We start from the raw sequence: 23,703 nt of genomic DNA on the forward strand, positions 1-23,703 counted from the left end.
AATATGTTATTTTCAATGTTGTGCATTATAGTGAGCTTCATTGTGTATAGGCATACATACCTCGAGGTCCATTTAGTTAACACTTAATATTTCCAGGGCAATACTAAGTTGTCTAAAGTGCAAAGTTCTCAAGTTTCATCTACAAATTGTTGTGTCCCTTAAATAACACTCACTGCCTTAGATTCTATAATGTGGAACATGGAACTAAAATCTAATTTGATGTTACAGAGCCAATTCCAATTGAACCTTTTTTAATGGAATATTTGGGACATGCTTTCATTATGGAAGCACTGTTTTGGGACCTGTTTATCATTCTAATCCACAGATATCACACACTCTTTTGAGATCTCTCAATCAGTGTATTTGGTATAAACCTGTGTCTAAACTTGTAATTTCTAAACCAAAGAAGTCTGTAAATGTTGTATATTGCTCTCATTAGGGGTTTGTGATTTGAATACTTGCATGATTCCCGTTTGCTCCAGATAAATTAGTCTACAAAATAACTGTGCGGGCTAAATGCATTGCATCTGATTCTGGTCATGACTATGTAAAATATTCAATAGTTTATATTTCTGCCTTAAAAAAGTAACACCTTCAATATCAATGAGTGGTTTTTAATTTATAATAAAAAATTCACAAGGAAATGCAGAAATTCACATTGTTCAAAAGTGTTTTTGATACAACAAACGTGCAAAATGATAGCTTTCAGCGTTAGATACGTTGGGATCTCAAGTTTGTTCTGGAGAGTCTTGTTCCCATATTCAAGAATGAGTAGGTCAGAATGATCCAACACAGGGCATTCTAAATCAGGTACTCTGCTCAAAATAATCCAGAAGAAGAATACAAAATAATCCAAGGGAGATTATTACACCCATCGATAGGGTTTTATAATCACTGGTCTTAGCTGCAGCCCAGGCCTTTTGTCTTGGTCATCATCGTAATGGCTTTGGGTTTCAGTTGTTTTACTGTGTTCTTTATATCCGCCCTAGTCTGCTTTAGTGAAGTCTTCAACATATAGGCAACTCTTCTGAAGCCTTCCTCCAGGTCCACACCAGTCCTCCCAGAGCACGGCTGGACAAACCAATCCCTATTTCCACATACCCTTCTCAGGTCCAACCTGTGGGTGATCTCCTGTGGGCTTGCTGCCCCGGGGAGGTCCTGCTTATTGGCCAGCACCACCAGAGGAAGGCTTTTTAGACTCCCGCTCCTCAGCACCTGTTGTGTGATGTAAAATATCAGTATACACATTATTATACCCCATAACAACATGGCCTAATATGACAAGAAATAGATCTGGATATGACCTGTAATTTATTGACATTCATGCATCAGGATAAGGCTGAATTGTATAAAACATTTTTTTATGAATAAATAATGACCTGATGAAGCTCTTTCTTTGCCTCATCCAAACGCCTGCGGTCCCAGCTGTCCACCACAAACACCAGGGCCTCCGTGCCCGGGTAGTGGTGCTTCCAGTGGGGCCTCATCCTCTGCTGGCCTCCCACGTCCCACACGGTCAACCCCGGACCCCTCGCCTCCGTCTCCAGCATCTCCACGTTGAAGCCCACGGTGGGCACGGTGATGACAGACTCGTTGTACTTGAGCTTGTAGAGCAGGGTGGACTTCCCCGAGCCGTCCAGGCCCAGCATCACAATCTGAGCCTGATGAGGGTGTTTAGACCCATGCAGTCCCATGCTCAACCCAAACACAGGTCCTGTTGTCTGGAGAAGAAGGCTGGCTTGTGTTGTTGTTGCTGCCTCAGCTCTGTGCAGCAATGCCCTGCCCACAGTTACTTTGTGCTCTGCTCTGTAAGCTCTGTCTTTTTCTGAGCTCAGGCTGTGATGAATCCCCTCTTATTAAGGCAGGGTGCAAATCAGAATGGCTTATGTACACCGAGGAGGCAGCAAGACCACTCCCCCTGTTGTTGTAAGATGCCCAAGTCATTACACAGCTTTCGGTAAAGCTTTTTATGTCTCTGGTGATGGTTCAGGCTAGAGCCTCTGTGACTTATATTACTATTGCACTGCTGAAAGAGTCACCTGCTTCAGACCATCACACTTAGCAGGAAGTCCTTTTTAGGGTGTAGGGGGGTTTGTGTTCCTTCCTGAGTGACCGTCTCCTGGAAATTGCATCAGAGTGACAGTTTTAGACCAGTAGGTCATGGGTACTTATCTGGCCTGTAAGGTTAGTGGATTACATCATACAGTTAGTTATCTTTGAAGCCACAACATGCCAGACCAGCACTCCATCACAACAAAACCATTTGGGAAAGTTGGCTGAGGGTGTAGTTTCCAGGCACCATAGCATGATGGTCAGCGACGGGGCTGGTTTTCTTTTTGTAATCCGTGATTGACTGTAGACCCTGCCACATACCTTTTGTGTCTGAGCCGTTGAATTGCGACTCTACTTTGTCTCTATACTGACGCTTAGCTTGTTTGATTGCCTTGCGGAGGGAATAGCTACACTGTTTGTATTCGGTCATGTTTCCGGTCACCTTGCCCTGGTTGAAAGCAGTGGTTCGTGCTTTCAGTTTCGGTGGAATGCTGCCATCCACGGCTTCTGGTTTGGGAATAATAAATCATATATATTTTCGGTTTAGGCTACACCCATTTATCTACACTGAACAAAAATATAAACACAACATGTATAGTGCTGGTCCCATGTTTCATGAGCCGAAATAAAAGATCACCAAAATTTTCCATAAGCTTATTTCCCTCAAATTTTGCGCACAAATTTGTTTACATACCTGTTGGTGAGGATTTTAAGCTTTGTCAAGATAATTCATCCACCTGATAGGCATGTCATATCAAGAAGCTGATTAAACAGTGTCATTTTAAACAATAAAAGGACACTCTAAAATGTGCAGTTGTCACACAACACAATGCCACAGATGTCTCAAGTTAAAGGAGTTTGCAATTGGCATGCTGACTGCAGGAATGTCCACCAGAGCTGTTGCCAGATAATTAAAAATGTGTATTTATTTTTTTATTTCACCTTTATTTAACCAGGTAGGCTAGTTGAGAACAAGTTCTCATTTACAACTGCGACCTGGCCAAGATAAAGCATAGCAGTGTGAACAGACAACACAGAGTTACACATGGAGTAAACAATTAACAAGTCAATAACACAGTAGAAAAAAAAAAGAAAAAAAAAAAAGAGTCTATATACATTGTGTGCAAAAGGCATGAGGAGGTAGGCAAATAATTACAATTTTGCAGATTAATACTGGATTGATAAATGATCAGATGGTCATGTACAGGTAGAGATACTGGTGTGCAAAAGAGAAGAAAAGTAAATACATATAAACAGTATGGGGATGAGGTAGATAAATTGGGTGGGCTATTTACCGATAGACTATGTACAGCTGCAGCGATCGGTTAGCTGCTCAGATAGCAGATGTTTGAAGTTGGTGAGGGAGATAAAAGTCTCCAACTTCAGCGATTTTTGCAATTCGTTCCAGTCACAGGCAGCAGAGAACTGGAACGAAAGGCGGCCAAATGAGGTGTTGGCTTTAGGGATGATCAGTGTTGCCATCGTGACCAGTGAACTGACATAAGGCGGAGCTTTACCTAGCATGGACTTGTAGATGACCTGGAGCCAGTGGGTCTGGCGACGAATATGTAGCGAGGGCCAGCCGACTAGAGCATACAGGTCGCAGTGGTGGGTGGTATAAGGTGCTTTAGTAACAAAACGGATGGCACTGTGATAAACTGCATCCAGTTTGCTGAGTAGAGTATTGGAAGCTATTTTGTAGATGACATCGCCGAAGTCGAGGATCGGTAGGATAGTCAGTTTTACTAGGGTAAGTTTGGCGGCGTGAGTGAAGGAGGCTTTGTTGCGGAATAGAAAGCCGACTCTAGATTTGATTTTAGATTGGAGATGTTTGATATGAGTTAATTTCTCTACCATAAGCCAACTCCAATATCGTTTTAGATCATTTGGCAGTACGTCCAACCGGCCTCACAACCGCAGATCACATGGAACCACTCCAGCCCAGGACCTCAACATCTGGCTTTTTCACCTGCAGGACGTCAAAGTGGGGGTGGGGGTGGTTTGCAGAAGAATATTTCTGTCTGTAATAAAGCCCTTTTGTTGGGAAAACTCATTCTGGTTGGCTGGGCCTTGCTCCCACGTGGGTGGGCCTATGCCCTCCCAGGCCCATCCATGGCTGCTCCCCTGCCCAGTCAGATGAAATCCATAGATTAGGGCCTAATTTATTTATTTCAATTGACCGATTTCCTTACATGAACTGTAACTCAGCAAAATCTTTGAAATTGTTGTTTATATTTTTTTTAAATGTAGAAGTGCTGAAAACAGGGCACGTGAATTGTTAGATCAAAAAAACAAATCAATGTATTCTAACAGTTTATTAGATTAATAAAATAAATAATTAAGTTCATAAACTACTTACTTACCATTATAAATCAATTTAAGTATACCTTAACGTAAAGTGTTACCTGGATTTACCCAGTCAACATCTACCACCATGTATCCTATTTACTGTACAAATTCAGAACAAAAACACTGTACAATACAAGTGCTATTGACAAACCAATCAGTCTTCTTTAGGCCACTCACCAGCACGGTCGTTGAAATATACCGTATCTGCAGATCTCTCAAACTAATCAAATATAATTTATCAACATCATTTTTTCTCTCCCATGAATGAAGACCAAGAAAGATCATTAATCCTTTTATTGTTATCGGTTTGATTTTATCTTAAAATACACAGATATATATATATTTTTTACAGTTTCTTAAATTCAACAAAAACAAATTCAAACTCCACATAAACATTTGGTAACATACAGTGGGGGAGAACAAGAATTTGATAACCTGCAAAATCAGCAGTGTTTCTTACTTACAAAGCATGTGGAGATCTGTAATTTTTTATCATAGGTACACTTCAACTGTGAGAGACGAAATCTAAAACAAAATCCAGAAAATCAGTGTATGATTAAGTAATTAATTTGCATTTTATTGCATGACATAAGTATTTGATCACCTACCAACCAGTAAGAATTCTGGCTCTCACAGACCTGTTAGTTTTTCTTTAAGAAGCCCTCCTGTTCTCCACTCATTACCTGTATTAACTGCACCTGTTTGAACTCGTTACCTGTATAAAAGACACTTGTCCACACACACAATCAAACAGACTCCAACCTCTCCACAATGGACAAGACCAGAGAGCTGTGTAAGGACATCAGGGATACAATTGTAGACCTGCACAAGGCTGGGATGGGCTACATGACAATAGGCAAGCAGCTTGGTGAGAAGGCAACAACTGTTGGCGCAATTATTAGAAAATGGAAGAAGTTCAAGATGACGGTCAACCACCCTCGGTCTGGGACTCCATGCAAGATCTCACCTCGTGGGGCATCAACGATCATGAGGAAGGTGAGGGATCAGCCCAGAACTACACGGCAGTACCTGGTCAATGACCTGAAGAGAGCTGGGACCACAGTCTCAAAGAAAACCATTAGTAACACACTACGCCGTCATGGATTAAATTCCTGCAGCGCACGCAAGGTCCCCTTGCTCAAGCCAGCGCATGTCCAGGCCCGTCTGAAGTTTGCCAATGACCATCTGGATGATCCAGAGGAGGAATGGGAGAAGGTCATGTGGTCTGATGAGACAAAAATAGAGCTTTTTGGTCTAAACTCCACTCGCCGTGTTTGGAGGAAGAAGGATGAGTACAACCCCAAGAACACCATCCCAACCGTGAAGCATGGAGGTTAAAACATCATTCTTTGGGGATGCTTTTCTGCAAAGGGGACAGGACGACTGCACCGTATTGAGGGGAGGATGGATGGGGCCATGTATCGCGAGATCTTGGCCAACAACCTCCTTCCCTCAGTAAGAGCATTGAAGATGGGTCGTGGCTGGGTCTTCCAGCATGACAACGACCTGAAACACACAGCCAGGGCAACTAAGGAGTGGCTCCGTAAGAAGCATCTCAAGGTCCTGGAGTGGCCTAGCCAGTCTCCAGACCTGAACCCAATAGAAAATATTTGGAGGGAGCTGAAAGTCCGTATTGCCCAGAGATAGCCCCGAAACCTTAAGGATCTGGAGAAGGTCTGTATGGAGGAGTGGGCCAAAATCTCTGCTGCAGTGTGTGCAAACCTGGTCAAGAACTACAGGAAACGCATGATCTCTGTAACTGCAAACAAAAGGTTTCTGTACCAAATATTAAGTACTGCTTTTCTGATGTATCAAATACTTATGCTATGCAATAAAATGCAAATTAATTACTTAAAAATCATACAATGTGATTTTCTGGAGTTTTGTTTTAGATTCCATCTCTCACAGTTGAAGTCTACCTATGATAAAAATTACAGACCTCTACATGCTTTGTAAGTAGGGAAACCTGCAAAATCGGCAGTGTATCAAATACTTGTTCTCTCCACTGTACATTATTTCGGAACTGAAAAAGCACAAACATACTAATCTAGTAAAATACCTCTTGTTAATAAACCAAAGAGTTGGTGCATTGCTTTCTTCATTGCAGATGTGGAGGAAGAGGATAACATGGGAACAGTACAGTGCCTTCAAAAAGTATTCAGACCCCTTGACTAGTTCCACTTTTTTTTAGGTTACAGACTCATTCTAAAATTACATTGTCCCCCCCTCAAATATACTCATAATACCACATAATGACAAAGCAAAAAAAGTTTATAAAAAATAATTTTAAAAAAGTGCTAATTTATTAAAAAATAAACTGAAATATCACATTTACTTAAGTATTCAGACCCTATACTCAGTACTTTGTTGAAACACCTTTGGCAGCGATTACAGAGTCTTCTTGGGTATGACGCTACAAGCTTGGCACACCTGTATTTGGACATTTTCTCCCATTCTTCTCTTCAATCGGGTTCAAGTCTGGGCTCTGGCTGGGCCACTCAAGGACATTCAGAGACTTGTCCCGAAGCCACTCCTGCATTGTCTTGGCTGTGTTCTTAGGGTTGTGACCTAAGTGTCAGTGACCTGAGGGTTCTTGGTCACCTCCCTGACCAAGGCCCTTCTCCCCCGATCGCACAGTTTGGCCTGGCCGTCAGTTCTAGGAAGAGTCTTGGTGGTTCCAAACTTCTTCCATTTAAGAATGATGGAAGCCACTGTGTTCTTGGGGACCTTCAATGCTGCACACATTTTTTTGTACCCTTCTCCAGATCTGTGCCTTGACACAATCCTGTCTCGGAGCTCTACGGACAGTTCCTTCGACCTCATTGCTTGTTTTTTGCTCTGACAACTGTGTGACCTTATATTGACAGGTGTGTGCCTTTCCAAATCATGTCCAATCAATTGAATTTACCACAGGAGGACTCCAATCAAGTTGTTGAAACATCAAGGATGATCAATGTTAACAGGATGCACCCAAGCTCAATTTCGAGTCTCATAGCAAAGGGTCCTAATCCTTATGTAAATAAGGTATTTCTGTTTTTGCTTTGTCATTATGGGGTATTGTGTGAGGAATTTTATTTGTTTAATAAATTTTAGAATAAAGATGTACCGTAACAATTTGTAGAAAAAGTCAAGGAGTCTGAATACTTTCCAAAGGCACTGTATGTACATTCATGTCACACTTCCTTGTCTCACGGAGACATCTGTGATGGTATTCTACACGTGAGATATATCTACATGCGATGTGCATGTTTAACGAACATTACAAACCAAGGAGTTAGTTTTGGCAACAAATTCATGAGGAAATGTATATAAAAAAAATAAGGCAACAGGTAAATATTTCATTCAAAGGCTTCATATTACGTTTTGAGTCTGTCAGATTACAGAAATAAACTTAAAGTAAGCTGTACTATATGACAGACCGTGACGGTCCCTGATGTCGAGGGAGCATGAGTCCATAGAACTAAACCCAACTTCAGAAAGACAATCGGCTGCCAATGATCAGAATAAAGACGTGTCGGGTATTCAAACAGTAGAATGCCACCACGCATGTGAAAATTTATTTGTATAATTAATGAAAAAAGACTGGCATAACAATAATAACAGCATGGTGCAAACATTTGTGCAACTAGTGTCAAAGTGATTCCTGGATCAGGGTTAACATGGGATTAGAGTTAAAGAAATGTATTCTGGGCAGACGGATGACCACAGATCGTTGTCGACAGACAGGCATAGATGACATCATTAGTAGTTTGCATGAATGAGGAACCATATCTATTATATTTAGTACCAATAAACTACAGAACTTCAAAATACAGTTGCAATTCTTAGTGCAGTCATTTGGGGGTACTCAACTGCAGGTCAAAAATCAACATGGCGCTAGGGAGCTGACAGGTTTAAATGTCTATGGAGCCGACAGACAAGATGGCCAATGTTTAGAACGACAGATCAACGTTAGAAATCAAGGGGTGACAGTGAAGAATCAAACTGAATGTGATTTGACATGATACACTCATGCAGGCAACAGTCCGTTGTTGAGGACCACAGAGCATGCATCTCCTAATGCCATCTTAATCAAATCAGTCACTGTCTGTTTGATTGCCCCCCCCCAAACAAATAGGCCATGCCAGACAAAACAGAAGAGAACACAGTTACGTTTGTCTAGTCTGAACTGTCTTTAAACAGAAACTATTTAGCCCCTCCGGCTAACCAAACAGGTGTTCAGTTACAGGTGCTCTGATGTATGTAAGCACCAAATCAGATGACATCTGCTGATAAAGGTTCTCTCAGAGATGTACAAATCACTGCAACTTGGTCTCGACTTCAAATTATGTTGATATCTTGGTGTACCTCTTCTGCAAAATAGTAACACAGTGTAGGGCCTGGAGGATGACTGCTTAAAAAAACAACAAAAAAACATTAATGATACGTTATGTGGATTGAAGAAAAAAACTAAACAAGTGACTGTTCGAGAGTGTGAGTGAATTTGTATGTGTACATTTTAGTGTTTGCATCATGGTGGCGAATGGCTCATTTCTGTAAATATCTTCAATACAAACAGTTCTCACTCCAAAAACTGCCGGCTTGTTTTCTCTTTTCTTTTAAACCTATGCACACACATACATATATATTCATATATAATATAAATCTCTCCTTTGGATGTATCAGTAGGTCTACTGCTCTGCGGCCTTGCCACCGGCACCTTTGAACTTGACCACCATGACGGTTATGTTGTCCGGGCACCCGCGGTAGAAAGACTGCAGGACGATGCTCTTGGCGCCAAAGTGGGGTTCGTCGAGGCGCTCTTTGATGAAGCGTACGGCCTCCTCGTTGCTGAACGCGTCCCACAGCCCGTCCGACGCCAGGATCATAAACTCTGGCTGCAGCTTATCTAGGTCAAAGGTCATGATGTCGGGGTTGGGGATGACAACATTCAGGTTCTTCAGAGGGTAGTCGCCCAGCGAACGAGACATTGCCAGGACGCCCTGAACACGCCATGAACCATTGAAACTGATGAAGCCACCTGGAGCGTGGAGGATGGGGAGAGAAAGGGAGGACAGAGAGGAGAAAACAATGGCTTTTAGTTACAGCAGATGAAGAGATAACAAATTTTTTGTGTTCCTAAGACCATGAGCAGATCCATCCAATCTTTATCAACTACAGTATGAAGCCATTCAAGTGAAGGGATCAGCGCACAAAATGTATTTTCTTTGGTTTCACATCTTTTCACTGACACAATGGTTTATATTGGACACAGTTCACATACAGTACTGAAGTTCAAAGGTAAAGCAGAAAAATAAACAGTATTCAGGAGAGGTCTGCGCTGCCCTGTATGTTTGCATTCTCTCCCACTGCCAGAGCCCCGAGCCAGGTTACTAGAGAATTACCCATGAAGAGTAACACACTGGATGAAAGGCTTTACTTGGAAGCCATACTCAACGGGAGGGAAACACCCTTAACTTGAACCCTGCATCATAATAGCTATATAAAAACCGTCATAATATTTTATTTGATCTTTATTTAACTAGGCAAGTCAGTTAAGAACAAATTCTTATTTGCAATGACAGCCTACCCCGGCCAAACCCTAATGACGCTGGGTCAATTGTGCGCTGCCCTATGGGACTCCCAATCACGGCTGGTTGTGATACAGCCTGGAATCGAACCAGGGTCTACAATGACGCCTGTAGCACTGAGATGCAGTGACTTAGACCGCTGCACCACATGGGAGACCCAAGTAATAATAATGACAGAGCAGATGTTGTAAACAGTCATGGAAGCTGGTGTGAACTTATGACCACTGATTTTACACTTACTTACACATAGTTACTTAGGTCAGTTACTGGAAACTGCTAGCCAACTAGCTTACCCAGTTTGTGTGTCATTTGCGGTCATTACTTTTTGCAGCTCCACTACCAACCTGTAGATGGCGATGGTGAGCTATGGACAGCCACAAATAACAATAGTGTGTCCTTGATTTGTTACTCATTTGACTAAAGGCTCAATTCCATTAAAATCACTTTCACATGAAGGAGAACATGAAACAGTATAAAATTATAATTACATCACAGGCTAATGGGCTCTGTTCTGTAGATGTTTTTTGGGGTTCTCTTGAGGAGTGCATTCCAGTTCTGTCTCCTAGAGATGAACGTACTTTGGTGCGAAAAGTGCAAATCAATCCCAGAACATCAGCAAATGACCTTGTGAAGATGCTGGAGGAAACAGGCACAAAAGTATCTATATCCACAGTAAAATGAGTCCTATATCTCTATAACCTGAAAGGCCACTCAGCAAGGAAGAAGCCACTGCTCCAAAACCGCCATAAAAAAAAGCCAAACTGCGGTTTACAACTGCACATGGGGACAAAGATCGTCCTTTTTGGAGAAATGTCCTCTGGTCTGATGAAACAAAAATAGAACTGTTTGGCCCTAATGACCATCGTTATGTTTGGAGGAAAAAGGGGGATGCTTGCAAGCCGAAGAACACCATCTCAACCGTGAAGCACGGGGGTGGCAGCATCATGTTGGGTGCTTTGCTGCAGGAGGGACTGGTGCACTTCAGAAAATAGATGGCATCATGAGGGAAGACAATTATGTGGATATATTGAAGCAACATCTCAAGACATCAGTTAAAGTTAAAGCTTGGTCGCAAATGGGTCTTCCAAATGGACAATTACCCCAAGCATACTTCCAAAGTTGTTGCAAAATGGCTTAAGGACAAAGTCAAGGTATTAGAGTGGCCATCACAAAGCCCTGACCTCCATCCCATCACAAAGCCCTGACCTCCATCCTATAGAAAATGTGAGGGCAGAACTAAAAAAGCATGTGCGAGCAAGGAGGCCCACAACCCTGACTCAGTTACACCAGCTGTCAGGAGGAATGGGCCAAAATTCACCCAACTTATTGTGGGAAGCTTTTGGAAGGCTACCCGAAACATTTGATCCAAGTTAAACAATTTAAATGCAATGTTCCCAAATACTAATTGAGTGTATGTAAACTTCTGACCCAGTGGGAATGTGATGAAAGAAATAAAAGCTGAAATAAATCAAATCATTCTCTCTTCTATTCTGACATTTCACATTCTTAAAATAAAGTGGTGATCCTACCTGACCTAAGACAGGGAATTTTTACTAAGACTAAATGTCAGGAATTGTGAGAAACTGAGTTTAAATGTATTTGGCTAAAGGTGTATGTAAACTTCCAACTTCAACTGTATAAATGTTTAAGATTAGGGCTAGTGGTGGAGAGAACTGATCCTAAACCAGTTATTAAGGCATATCCGTTTGCTCACCAGCCTTCTTGATCCTCTTGCGTTCTTTGAGCTGGTAGGGCTTGTGATCATGTGACAGGGCGATGGCATTGCCATCTTTGTCACAGAGGACTCCGCGCGAGTCGCCAACGTTCGCCACCGTCAACTCTTTATCAGACAGCAGGGCCACCAGACATGTGGTACCTGAGAGAGGGAGGACGGGGAGGACAAAGATGAATAGAATCATGTTAGTCTTGAATAGAACTTGAACATCCTATTGCCAAAGTCACTGTATAGTAGGGGAGGTAGTTCTGCTCTAATCAGTGACTTTGGTCACTGAAATCACAATCAAATACAAGGGAGGAGCGAAAACTCGCAGACACTTAGCCCTCCGGGGAATGACTTTGACACATGCGCTATAGCGTGAGATTGCACAAACAAACCCTCTCCAACAATACACAGCCACAGCCCTTTGAAAACAGCACTTAAAAAAGTTGTCCTCTTTGGGTTGTTTTCTTCTCCCTTTCCCTTCTTTGTTTGGTTTCCCAGTCTCTGGGCTGAGACTGAAGCCCATTGTCTGAGATCCAAAGCCCTGCAGTGAGAACATACCAGTCTGTTTGACCATCTGTCTGTTTGCACACCACACAACCCAGAACAGGGCATAGGGGTATGGGAACATCTGACCACCCCAAGGAGGAGAGATGCTTTGGGACTGGCAGGTAGAGGGAGTGAGGGGAGGTCCATTTCATTGAATGAACCTGCCTTCAGTTTCAACCCTTCGCCTACATTGCATGTCTACACTTGTGATGTGATTGTGATTTTCCATTGCAGGAATTGGGTTATACTCTGCCGTTTCAGGGCTTAGTGAGGAAATGAAACAGGTCCAGCTCCCTGGTGATGTGTTTTTCCATTCGCTTCAATCATTTAGAGGCAAAGACCCTCCGAGCCGCCTGAAACTGATCAAGAAATAATGTAGGAAGAGAGAAAAATGGGGGGAGTGAGAGATGCAGAGCACGAGATTGTGAATAAAAAGGGGAAAGAGGAGGAGAGAAGTCGAGGGCGAGTGAAGGGAAAATTAGATTACTTCTCAGCAGGACTGTGATTTTATTATTCCCATTTATAGCTTTGGATGAGGGAAAAAAATGACAAAACAAACAGAAAACGGAGCCAGAATGAAAGAGGGGCGAAAGAGAGGATGGGGCAGACAGCGGGAAAGTGGGGGTAGAGAGAAAGAGAGGATGAGGCAGACAGTGGGAAAGTGGGGGTAGAGAGAAAGAAAGGATGAGGCAGACAGCGGGAAAGTGGGGGGTAAAGAGAAAGAGAGGATGGGGCAGACAGCGGGAAAGTGGGGGGGTAAAGAGAACGAGAGGATGGGGCAGACAACGGGAAAGTGGGGGTAGAGAGAAAGAGAGGATGGGGCAGACAGCGGGTAAGTGGGGGTAAAGAGAACGAGAGGATGGGGCAGACAACGGGAAAGTGGGGGGGTAAAGAGAACGAGAGGATGGGGCAGACAACGGGAAAGTGGGGGTAGAGAGAAAGAGAGGATGGGGCAGACAGCGGGTAAGTGGGGGTAAAGAGAACGAGAGGATGGGGCAGACAACGGGAAAGTGGGGGGTAAAGAGAAAGAGAGGATGGGGCAGACAGCGGGAAAGTGGGGGGTAAAGAGAAAGAGAGGATGGGGCAGACAACGGGAAAGTGGGGGGGTAAAGAGAACGAGAGGATGAGGCAGCCAGCGGGAAAGTGGGGGTAGAGAGAAAGAGAGGATGGGGCAGACAACGGGTAAGTGGGGGTAGAGAGAAAGAGAGGATGGGGCAGACAGCAGGAAAGTGGGGGGGTAAAGAGAACGAGAGGATGGGGCAGACAGCGGGAAAGTGGGGGGGTAAAGAGAAAGAGAGGATGGGGCAGACAGCAGGAAAGTGGGGGGTAAAGAGAAAGAGAGGATGGGGCAGACAGCGGGTAAGTGGGGGTAGAGAGAAAGAGAGGATGGGGCAGACAGCGGGAAAGTGGGGGTAGAGAGAAAGAGAGGATGAGGCAGCAAACGGGAAAGTGGGGGTAGAGAGAAAGAGAGGATGAGGCAGCCAGCGGGAAAGTGGGGGTAGAGAGAGAGGATTGGGCAGACAACGGGAAAGTGGGGGTAGAGAGAAAGAGAGGATGGGGCAGACAGCGGGAAAGTGGGGGTAGAGAGAAAGAGAGGATGAGGCAGCAAACGGGAAAGTGGGGGTAGAGAGAAAGAGAGGATGAGGCAGCCAGCGGGAAAGTGGGGGTAGAGAGAGAGGATTGGGCAGACAACGGGAAAGTGGGGGTAGAGAGAAAGAGAGGATGGGGCAGACAACGGGTAAGTGGGGGTAGAGAGAAAGAGAGGATGGGGCAGACAGCAGGAAAGTGGGGGTAGAGAGAAAGTGGAAACAAGGTGGGAGATAGGAGAGTGAACACAAAAGTTGGCCATTCTATCTTTTCATCTCTCTGTGTGTGTCTAATCCTCTCCTGCTCCGGTCGACAACTGGCACCTCTGTACCATGCCGTTCAGCTAATTATTTCTTAATCGGGCTCCCGTTGTGATGGAGAAAATGGGCTGTACTGCCCTGCAAGCGCACCCTTCCCCAATTAGTTTCACAGAGCCGCACACACACATACCTCTCCTTTTCCAATTAAACCATCATCCTAGCACAAACATACCACTCTGATTAGCTCAACGTTGCCCCGTGCACATCCACAAATCCAATTAAACCTAGCATACCTACATAGACTGACTTCTCCAAATTAGCCTAGCATACCTGAGCTAGTTCACTCCTTCAATTAGCCAAGGATACCTACAGATTGACTTCTCCAATTAGCCTAGCATATCTACGTTAGTTCACGTTTTTAATTAACGTAACATACTGTACCTAGGCTAACTCTCTTCTTCAATTAGCTAGGCTCTACCCTGTTCCGCTCTCTTTTTTTCTGAGCATTAGGCATGGCCTGGGCATGTCAACTTCTCCAATTAGCCTACTTTAGTGTGTGCACATAACTATGTCCATGCCATTGTCTACCCACTTTCTAAAAAATAAACATCTACTACCCAGTCCAAAATAAATGGCTTCCTCATATATCCTGTGCTGGTCTAGATATCAGCTTTTCCCTATTAACCCCAGGTCCTGACTATAAAGAGAGTAGTGGTCCTCTTAGACATACCAGGCCAAAGAAATGTTAAATAAATAACGCACTGTAATAAAAGACGGTTTGAATAGACTTAGCTCTTGGCCATTTCATCAGGGGCCTCTCACTCACTTTTCTCTTTTTCCTTCTATTGTTCCCAGATACACAATGGATGGCTGGATGAAAGAAGCGAGGGATACATCCGATAGGTTGCCCTGGGGACTCTGTTCGCCCTGATAACAACAAAAGCTCAACGCTTCAGTCCCTAAATGAGCTACCCGCTCAATCAGATATAAGGACAACAATCAAAAACAATTACCAGTCCAACTGATCCCCCCCCCCCCAAAAAAAAAAGACTCAGGGAGGCAGATGGGCTGAAAACTCAGAGCCATTTCAATACATGGCTGACTAATGCCTTGCAACACAAAAGCAGGACTTTTTTTTAAATGTAGCGTATCTTTATGGTAAGATTATCTTTGGGCTCAAACTTAAATCATTCTTCCTGTCGTCCAAACAAAGGGATGAGTGAAATACAGGAGGATAATGAACATAATGGGGCTAAGAGGGGGATGATTGAAACCTCAGTCTGGGAATCAACAGGGCATCTTTCTTTGGAGGGAAAGGAGGGATGGGAGGGAGGGAGAGAGGAAGGGGTGGAGGGGTGGAAGGGATGGGAGAGAGGGAGGAGTGGATGAGAGAGGGGTGGGAGAGAGGAAGGGGTGGAGGGGTGGGAGAGAGGAAGAAGTGGGAGAGAGGAAGGGATGGAGGGGTGGAAGGGATGGGAGAGAGGGAGAAATGGATGGGAGAGAGGAAGGGATGGAGGGGTGGAAGGGATGGGAGAGAGGGAGGAATGGATGGGAGAGGGGTGGGAGAGAGGAAGGGGTGGAGGGGTGGGAGAGAGGAAGAAGTGGGAGAGAGGAAGGGGTGGAGGGGTGGGAGAGAAGGAAGATGGGACTTGTGGGTAGGCTAGTTTAGCCTTTTCCACTAGACTGAGTGACGCAGATCACACAATCGATTTCTATCAGCATCTGGGATTTCTGCAGAGAGGAGGAGGTCAAAAGGGAGGTGAGTGGTCCCGTGTGGCTCAGTTGGTAGAGCATGGCGCTTGCAATGCCAAGGTTGTGGGTTTGATTCCCACAGGGGACCAATATGATAATGTATGTAGTCACTACTGTAAGTGGCTCTGAAGAAGAGCGACTGCTAAATGACTAACATGTAAATGACAAACAGAGGTAGTGCCTTCACTAAGTGGGCACGTCGCAGGAGGAGAAACCCAAAAGTCAACTGTCACGCCCAGCCCGGGAGTTAGCTTGTTATGGTCTCGGGTACAACACGGGTTCTGCTTTTACAATCATGGTGTCACATGACCTCCAGTAGAATGTGACTGACACAGCCTGACCGCTTGAAAGGCCTTTTCATACCAGCCACGCATTCAATTACACACTCATCCGAGTCACGAGGTTCTGTGCTGTGAATAAACTACTATAGTGAACTGTACACTCTATAGGATAATACACTCCATCACTCTCTCTCCCCCAACTCCCACTCAGAATAATAAAGTTACATGCAAAGAATTATATTCCGTAGAACACCCTCTGGAATTCTCACTAGTTCGTTCTCTTCCTCTCGGACGCTCTCCCTCTTTCTCCACCTCCCACTCCGAACATTAAGTTATGTCAGGATCCCGAATCCCCGGAGAGAGGCAGAGACATTGCGTGTGCTGTATTCCTAAAATCGCAGTGTGTGAAGCGAGTCTTTACCACCAGATCATCATTAATATTTTAGCTCCCTCTTCCCTACATTCTGAATATACCATCATTGGATCTGTTGTGACAACTTCGCTCCCCCTCTCTTCCTCCCCCCCCCTCTGGTCCTGTGGGTGCTAAACGAGTACGGGTGGCGGTGAAGATGGATGGCGCTCCATCTCCCTCGCTCTATGAGTTCAGAACGACACTCTTCCCCTTTCAGTATCACCTTCTGTCATCTTTATCATATCACCATCCCTATTTTTGTCCCTTGGCTTACTCTCTTTCCCTCTGTTCCATACACTGGCCCTTTGTCTCTGTCCAACCCTTTTCTCTCTCTTTTGTCCTCCTTCCCCGTTCTTTCTATTCCCCTTACCATGTAACTCTATACCCTCTCGCCCTACACACACAGAGCATTCAGAAAGTATTCAGACCTTTTCACGTCTAAAACTGATTAAATAGTTTGTCCCTCATCAATCTACACAAAATACACCATAACGAAAAAGCAAAAACAGGTTAAGATGTTTTTTTGCTAATTTATTAAAAATCTTTAAAAAGACGGAAATATCACATTTACATAAGTAACCAGAACCTTTACTCAGTACTTTGTTGAAAGCGATTACAGCACTGAGTCTTCTTGGGTATTGACTATACAAGCTTGGCACACCTGTATTTGGAGAGTTTCTCCCATTCTTCTTTGCAGATCCTGTCAAGCTCTGTCAGGGTGGTTGGGGAACGTCACTGCACAGCTATTTTCAGGTCTCTCCAAGATGTTCAGAGCACTCTGGAGGAAGTTTCATCAAGGATCTCTGTACTTTGCTCTGTTCATCCTTCCCTAAATCCTGACTAGTCTCCCAGTCCCTGCAAAAAAAGTTTGGTGCCCTTCCCCAGATCTGTGCCTCGACACAATCCTGTCTCTGAGCTCTATGGACAATTCCTTGAACCTCATGGCTTGGTTTTTGCTCTTACATGCACTGTCAACTGTGGGACCTTATATAAGAACAGGTGTATGCCTTTCGAAATCATGTCCTATCAGTTTAATTTACCATAGGTGGACTCCAATCAAGTTGTTGAAACATCAAGGATGATCAACGGAAACAGGATGAAACTGAGCTGAATTGAGTCTCATAGCAAAGGTTCTACTTTATAAGGTATGTTTTTTTTTTTTGTAATAAATGTGCAAACATTTCTAAAAACCTGTTTTAACTTTGTCATTATGGCATATTGTGTGTAGATTGATGGGGTAGGGATTTATTTAATCCACTTTAGAATAAGGCTGTAACAAAATATGGAAAAAGTAGAGGGGTCTGAATACTGTACAGTACCTTCACCCCTAGACTTTTTCCGCATTTTGTTGTGTTACAGCATGAATATAAAATTAATGAAATTGAGATTGAGTCTCACTGGCCTACACACAATACCCATAATATCAAAGTGGAAATATGTGTTTAGACATTTTTACAAATGATTTTAAAATGAAAAGCCTAAATAAGTCCAGGAATACAAATTTGCTTAATAAGTTGCATGGAGTCACTCTGTGAGCAATAGTGTTTAATATGAGTTTTGATCGACTACCTCATCTCTGTACCCCACACATACAGATAATTGTAAGGTCCCGCAGTAGAGCAGTGAATTTCAAACAGATTCAACAAAGATGAGGGAGGTTTTCCAATGCCTCGCAAAAAAGGGCAACTATTGGTAGATATTTAAAAAGCAGAGTATCCCTTTAAGCATGGTGAAGTTATTAATTACACTTCGGATGGTGCATCAATACACCCAGTCACTACAAAGATTCCGGCAACTGAGTTAGGAAGGACGCCTGTGAGGAAGGAAACCGCTCAGGGGATTTCACCATGAGGCCAACAGTGACTTTAATACAGTTAGATTTAAATGGCTGTGATGGATCAACAACATTGTAGTTACTCCACAATACTAAGCTAATTGACAGAGTGAAATATTCTAAAACATGCATCTTGTTTGCAAAAACACACTAAAGTAAAACTGCAAAAAAAAATATGTGGCAAAGCAATTCACTTTTTGTCCTGAATACAACATATTACTGAGTACCACTCCATATTTTCAAGTATAGTGGTGGCTGCATCATGTTATCAAATCACATTTTACTTGTTGTATTCGGCGCATGTCACAGGTGTAGAACTTCGTGAAAAGCTTACTTACAAGCCCTTAACCAACAATTCAGTTAAGAAAAATAAGTGTTAAGAAAGTATTTACTAAAATAAACTGAAGTAAAAAATAAATACAGTGCCTTGCGAAAGTATTCGGCCCCCTTGAACTTTGCGACCTTCTGCCACATTTCAGGCTTCAAACATAAAGATATAAAACTGTATTTTTTTGTGAAGAATCAACAACAAGTGGGACACAATCATGAAGTGGAACGACATTTATTGGATATTTCAAACTTTTTTAACAAATCAAAAACTGAAAAATTGGGCGTGCAAAATTATTCAGCCCCTTTACTTTCAGTGCAGCAAACTCTCTCCAGAAGTTCAGTGAGGATCTCTGAATGATCCAATGTTGACCTAAATGACTAATGATGATAAATACAATCCACCTGTGTGTAATCAAGTCTCCGTATAAATGCACCTGCACTGTGATAGTCTCAGAGGTCCGTTAAAAGCGCAGAGAGTATCATGAAGAACAAGGAACACACCAGGCAGGTCCGAGATACTGTTGTGAAGAAGTTTAAAGCCGGATTTGGATACAAAAATATTTCCCAAGCTTTAAACATCCCAAGGAGCACTGTGCAAGCGATAATATTGAAATGGAAGGAGTATCAGACCACTGCAAATCTACCAAGACCTGGCCGTCCCTCTAAACTTTCAGCTCATACAAGGAGAAGACTGATCAGAGATGCAGCCAAGAGGCCCATGATCACTCTGGATGAACTGCAGAGATCTACAACTGAGGTGGGAGACTCTGTCCATAGGACAACAATCAGTCGTATATTGCACAAATCTGGCCTTTATGGAAGAGTGGCAAGAAGAAAGCCATTTCTTAAAGATATCCATAAAAAGTGTTGTTTAAAGTTTGCCACAAGCCACCTGGGAGACACACCAAACATGTGGAAGAAGGTGCTCTGGTCAGATGAAACCAAAATTGAACTTTTTGGCAACAATGCAAAACGTTATGTTTGGCGTAAAAGCAACACAGCTGAACACACCATCCCCACTGTCAAACATGGTGGTGGCAGCATCATGGTTTGGGCCTGCTTTTCTTCAGCAGGGACAGGGAAGATGGTTAAAATTGATGGGAAGATGGATGGAGCCAAATACAGGACCATTCTGGAAGAAAACCTGATGGAGTCTGCAAAAGACCTGAGACTGGGACGGAGATTTGTCTTCCAACAAGACAATGATCCAAAACATAAAGCAAAATCTACAATGGAATGGTTCAAAAATAAACATATCCAGGTGTTAGAATGGCCAAGTCAAAGTCCAGACCTGAATCTAATCGAGAATCTGTGGAAAGAACTGAAAACTGCTGTTCACAAATGCTCTCCATCCAACCTCACTGAGTTCAAGCTGTTTTGCAAGGAGGAATGGGAAAAATGTTCAGTCTCTCGATGTGCAAAACTGATAGAGACATACCCCAAGCGACTTACAGCTGTAATCGCAGCAAAAGGTGGCGCTACAAAGTATTAACTTAAGGGGGCTGAATCATTTTGCACGCCCAATTTTTCAGTTTTTGATTTGTTAAAAAAGTTTGAAATATCCAATAAATGTCGTTCCACTTCATGATTGTGTCCCACAGTTTTATATCTTTATGTTTGAAGCCTGAAATGTGGCAAAAGGTCGCAAAGTTCAAGGGGGCCGAATACTTTCACAAGGCACTGTACATAAGAACCTTTTTTTGAAAAATAACAAAATGAAAGATTAACAATAAAATAACAATAGCGAGGCTATATACAAGGGGTACCGGTACAGAGTCAATGTGCGGGGGCACAGAGGTAAAGTGGCTATGCATAGATAATAAAACAGAGACTAGCAGCAGCGTAAAATGCAAATAGCCCGGGTAGCCATTTGATTAGCTGTTCAGGAGTCTTATGGCTTGGGGGAGGAAGCTGTGTGAAGAAGCCTTTCGGACCTAGAGTTGGCGCTTCGGTACCGCTTGCCATGTGGTAGCAGAGAGAACAGTCTATGACTAGGGTGGCTGGAGCCTTTGACAATTTTTAGGGCCTTCCTCTGACACTGCCTGGTATAGAGGTCCTGGATTGCAGGAAGCTTGACTCCAGTGATGTACCAGGCCGTACACACTACCCTATGTAGTACCTTGCGGTCGGAGGCCGAGCTGTTGCCATACCAGGCAGTGATGCAACCAGTCAGGATGCTCTCAATGGTGCAGCTGTATAACTTTGAGGATCTGAGGACCCATGCCAAATATTTTCAGTCTCCTGAGGGGGAATAGTTTTGTCGTGCCCGACTGTCTGTTTGGACGACTGTGTGTTTGGACCATGATAGTTCGTTGGTGATGTTGACACCAAGGAACTTGAAGCTCTCAACCTACTCCACTTACAGCCCTGTCAATGAGAATGAGGGAGTGCTCGGCCCACCTTTTCCTGTAGTCCACGATCATCTCCTGTCGTCTTGATCACATTGAGGGACAGGTTGTTATCCTGGCACCACACTGCCAGGTCACTGACCTCCTCCCTATAGGCTGTATTATCGTTGTCAGTGATTAGGCCTACCACTGTTGTGTCATTGGCAAACTTAAATGATGGTGTTGGAGTCGTGCTTGGCCATGCAGTCATGAGTACAGGAGGGGACTGAGCACGCACCCCTGAGGGGCCCCCGTGTTGAGGATCAGCGTGGCGGATGTGTGGGTACCTACCCTTACCACCTGGGGTCGGCCCGTCAGGAAGTCCAGGATCCAGTTGCAGAGAGAGGTGTTTAGTCCCAGGGTCCTTAGCTTAGTGATGAGCTTTGAGGGTACTATGGTGTTGAACGCTGAGCTGTAGTCAATGAATAGCATTCTCACATAGGTGTTCCTTTTGTCCAGGTGTGAAAGGGCAGTGTGGAGTGCAATAGAGATTGCATCACCTGTGGACCTGTTGCGGCGGTATGCAAATTGGAGTGGGTATAGGGTTTCTGGGATAATGGTGTTGTGAGCCATGACCAGCCTTTCAAAGCACTTTGTGGCTACAGACGTGAGTGCTACGGGTCAGTAGTCATTTAGGCAGGTTACCTTGGTGTTCTTGGTCACAGGGACCATTGTGGTCTGCTTGAAACATGTTGGTATTACCGACTCAGTCAGGGACAGGTTGAAAATGTCAGTGAAGACACTTGGCCAGTTGGTCAGCGCATGCTCAGAGTACATGTCCTAGTAATCCATCCACCTTGTGAATGTTGACCTGTTTAAAGTTCTTATCAGCTACAGAGAGCGTTATTTCACCAGAACTGTTGGTACCCACATGCATGCTTCAGTGTTGCTTGCCTCGAAGCGAGCATAGAAGTAATTTAGCTCATCTGGTAGGCTTGGGTCACTGGGCAGCTTGCAGCTGCACTTCCCTTTGTAGTCTGTAATAGTTTGGGTATATTTGTAATCATTAAGGACTGGGGAGTTTTTCAGGATAAAACAGAAATAATGGAGCTAAGCAGTGGCAAAATCCTAGAGGAAAACCTGCTTCAGTCTGCTTTCCACCAGACACTGGGTGATGAATTCACCTTTCAGCAGGACAATAACATAAAACAAGTCCAAATCTACACTGGAGTTGCTTACCAAGAAGACAGTGAATGTTGCTGAGTGGCTGAGTTATACTTTTGACTTAAATCAATTTGAAAATGTATGGCAAGACCTGAAAATGTTTGTGTAGCAACAATCAACCACCAATTTGACAGAGTTGAAGAATTTTGAAAACAATAAATGGGCAATTGTTGCACAATCCAGGTGTGGAAAACTTTGAGATGTACCCAAAAAGACACACAGCTGTAATTGCTGTCAATGTGCTCCTACAAAGTAATGAATCAAGATTGTGAATACTTATGTAAATGACATATTTCTGCGTTTCATTTCCAATAAATATGCAAAAATGTCTAAAAACATGTTTTCACTTTGTCATTATGGCGTATTGTGTATAGATGGGTGAGAGAAAAAATCTATGTAATCAATTTTGAATTCAGGCTGTAACAACACAATGTGGAATAAGTCAAGGGGTATGAAGACTTTCTGAAAGCACCATCTGTCAAGCCACCCTGAGGAGAGGCAGCTGAGGAGAGGCAGCTGAGGAGAGGCAGCTGAGGAGAGGCAGCTGAGGAGAGGCAGCTGAGGAGAGGCAGCTGAGGAGAGGCAGCTGAGGAGAGGGCTTTGGCACTTTGCTCCCTCTTTCTCCCTTGTTACTGCTACGTCTGTGTCTATGTCTGATGAAGATAAAGCTATATTTCAACAGCTGAATAAGCAGCACGGCCGGAGCCTAAGCCCAAAGTCAGAAATACTTTGCAAGCAGCAATTTAGGGCTCCTAGAAAAACAAGTGTAGGAATGCGCAAACCAATGTGAGCAAACATCACAATAGTAATGGGCTCCTTCCTTATAAGAGTCCAGGAGAAGTGCATGTCTGCCCCTAGCCAACCCCACTCATGTACACAAAACAAGCTCATACACCCCCCTCAACCACAGCTATTTTTACAAGCTTCATTTCCCCTAGCTCTCGCTATCAAAAACACCACAGCTATTTCAACAAACTCTTCGCTCTGTCCCCAAACAAACTATAGCCATCATTTGAGAATTTCTCAGACAACAGTGTTTGAGCATGCAGAAATTAGTGCGATCAATCCAAAACAAAGAATTGTGGTCACGGTACAACACGGATCACAAGATTGGGGCATCCAACTAACAGTGAAGTCAGCACCACACATTATAGCCTATTCGGTTTTTTTTGTAGGCAATGGTACATATTTTCCCTCTAATGGTTAAATTCAGGATTAAGGTATAAACTGTTGTTAGATTAGTGGAACATGTCTGCCCACAGAGTTGTGGCTGTGACCTTTAACCCCTGGCTGCCCTGCCCTCTGACCTGCTTCGTTGTAGACAGCTGACAGCTTGTCCAGCATGTCCCTGTCCAGAGCCAGGATCTGCTGCTCCAGAATGGAGGAATAGGACAGACCACCACTGCTGCTCTCATTCTTCTCCTTCTCCTTCTCCCGGTCGTAGCTCAGGAGCTGC

At 43.7% G+C, this 23,703-nt stretch overlaps 2 protein-coding genes and 1 non-coding gene across 4 annotated transcripts in view; 1 reads left to right on the top strand and 2 right to left on the bottom strand.

Annotated features, from left to right (window-relative positions):
• Positions 1–600: 600 nt before the first annotated feature.
• On the bottom strand, positions 601–1,874 carry LOC139385956 (ADP-ribosylation factor-like protein 14). Its single transcript, XM_071131271.1, has 2 exons — positions 1,380–1,874; positions 601–1,215 (listed from the first exon to the last, which is right to left on the bottom strand). The coding sequence occupies exons 1-2, from the start codon at positions 1,692–1,694 to the stop codon at positions 901–903; spliced, it is 630 nt and encodes a 209-aa protein (XP_070987372.1). The 5' UTR covers positions 1,695–1,874; the 3' UTR covers positions 601–900.
• A 2,806-nt stretch (positions 1,875–4,680) lies between these two features.
• LOC139385474 (protein phosphatase 1L-like) overlaps positions 4,681–23,703 on the bottom strand; it is a 43,414-nt gene continuing 24,391 nt past the window's right edge. The window contains exons 2-5 of one of the 2 annotated variants that reach the window (XR_011628948.1): positions 23,555–23,703; positions 11,686–11,847; positions 6,321–9,421; positions 4,681–4,910 (exon numbers count right to left, since the gene is read on the bottom strand). The exon at positions 23,555–23,703 is cut by the window's right edge and continues 47 nt beyond it. Coding sequence is in view for 1 of the 2 variants with exons in the window: in XM_071130534.1 (XP_070986635.1) it covers positions 9,072–9,421; positions 11,686–11,847; positions 23,555–23,703 (661 nt within the window). In the remaining variant the exon portion in view is untranslated. Of the gene's footprint in view, positions 9,422–11,685; positions 11,848–23,554 lie in introns of both variants that reach the window. The other variant, XM_071130534.1, reaches the window with a different exon arrangement.
• Positions 15,853–15,928, top strand: trnaa-ugc (transfer RNA alanine (anticodon UGC)). Its single transcript has one exon. It is a non-coding gene; the product is annotated as a tRNA-Ala (tRNA).

This window comes from Oncorhynchus clarkii, chromosome 27, assembly GCF_045791955.1.
Source record: "Oncorhynchus clarkii lewisi isolate Uvic-CL-2024 chromosome 27, UVic_Ocla_1.0, whole genome shotgun sequence".
NCBI lineage: Eukaryota > Metazoa > Chordata > Actinopteri > Salmoniformes > Salmonidae > Oncorhynchus > Oncorhynchus clarkii.

Bases quoted from the DNA above. Each gene is read 5' to 3' on its own strand.
- LOC139385956 (XM_071131271.1), bottom strand. From the start codon at position 1,694: ATGGGACTGCATGGGTCTAAACACCCTCATCAGGCTCAGATTGTGATG. The intron at 1,216-1,379 runs GTCATTATTTAT...ATCACACAACAG, and splicing joins CAAAGAAAGAGCTTCATCAG to GTGCTGAGGAGCGGGAGTCT.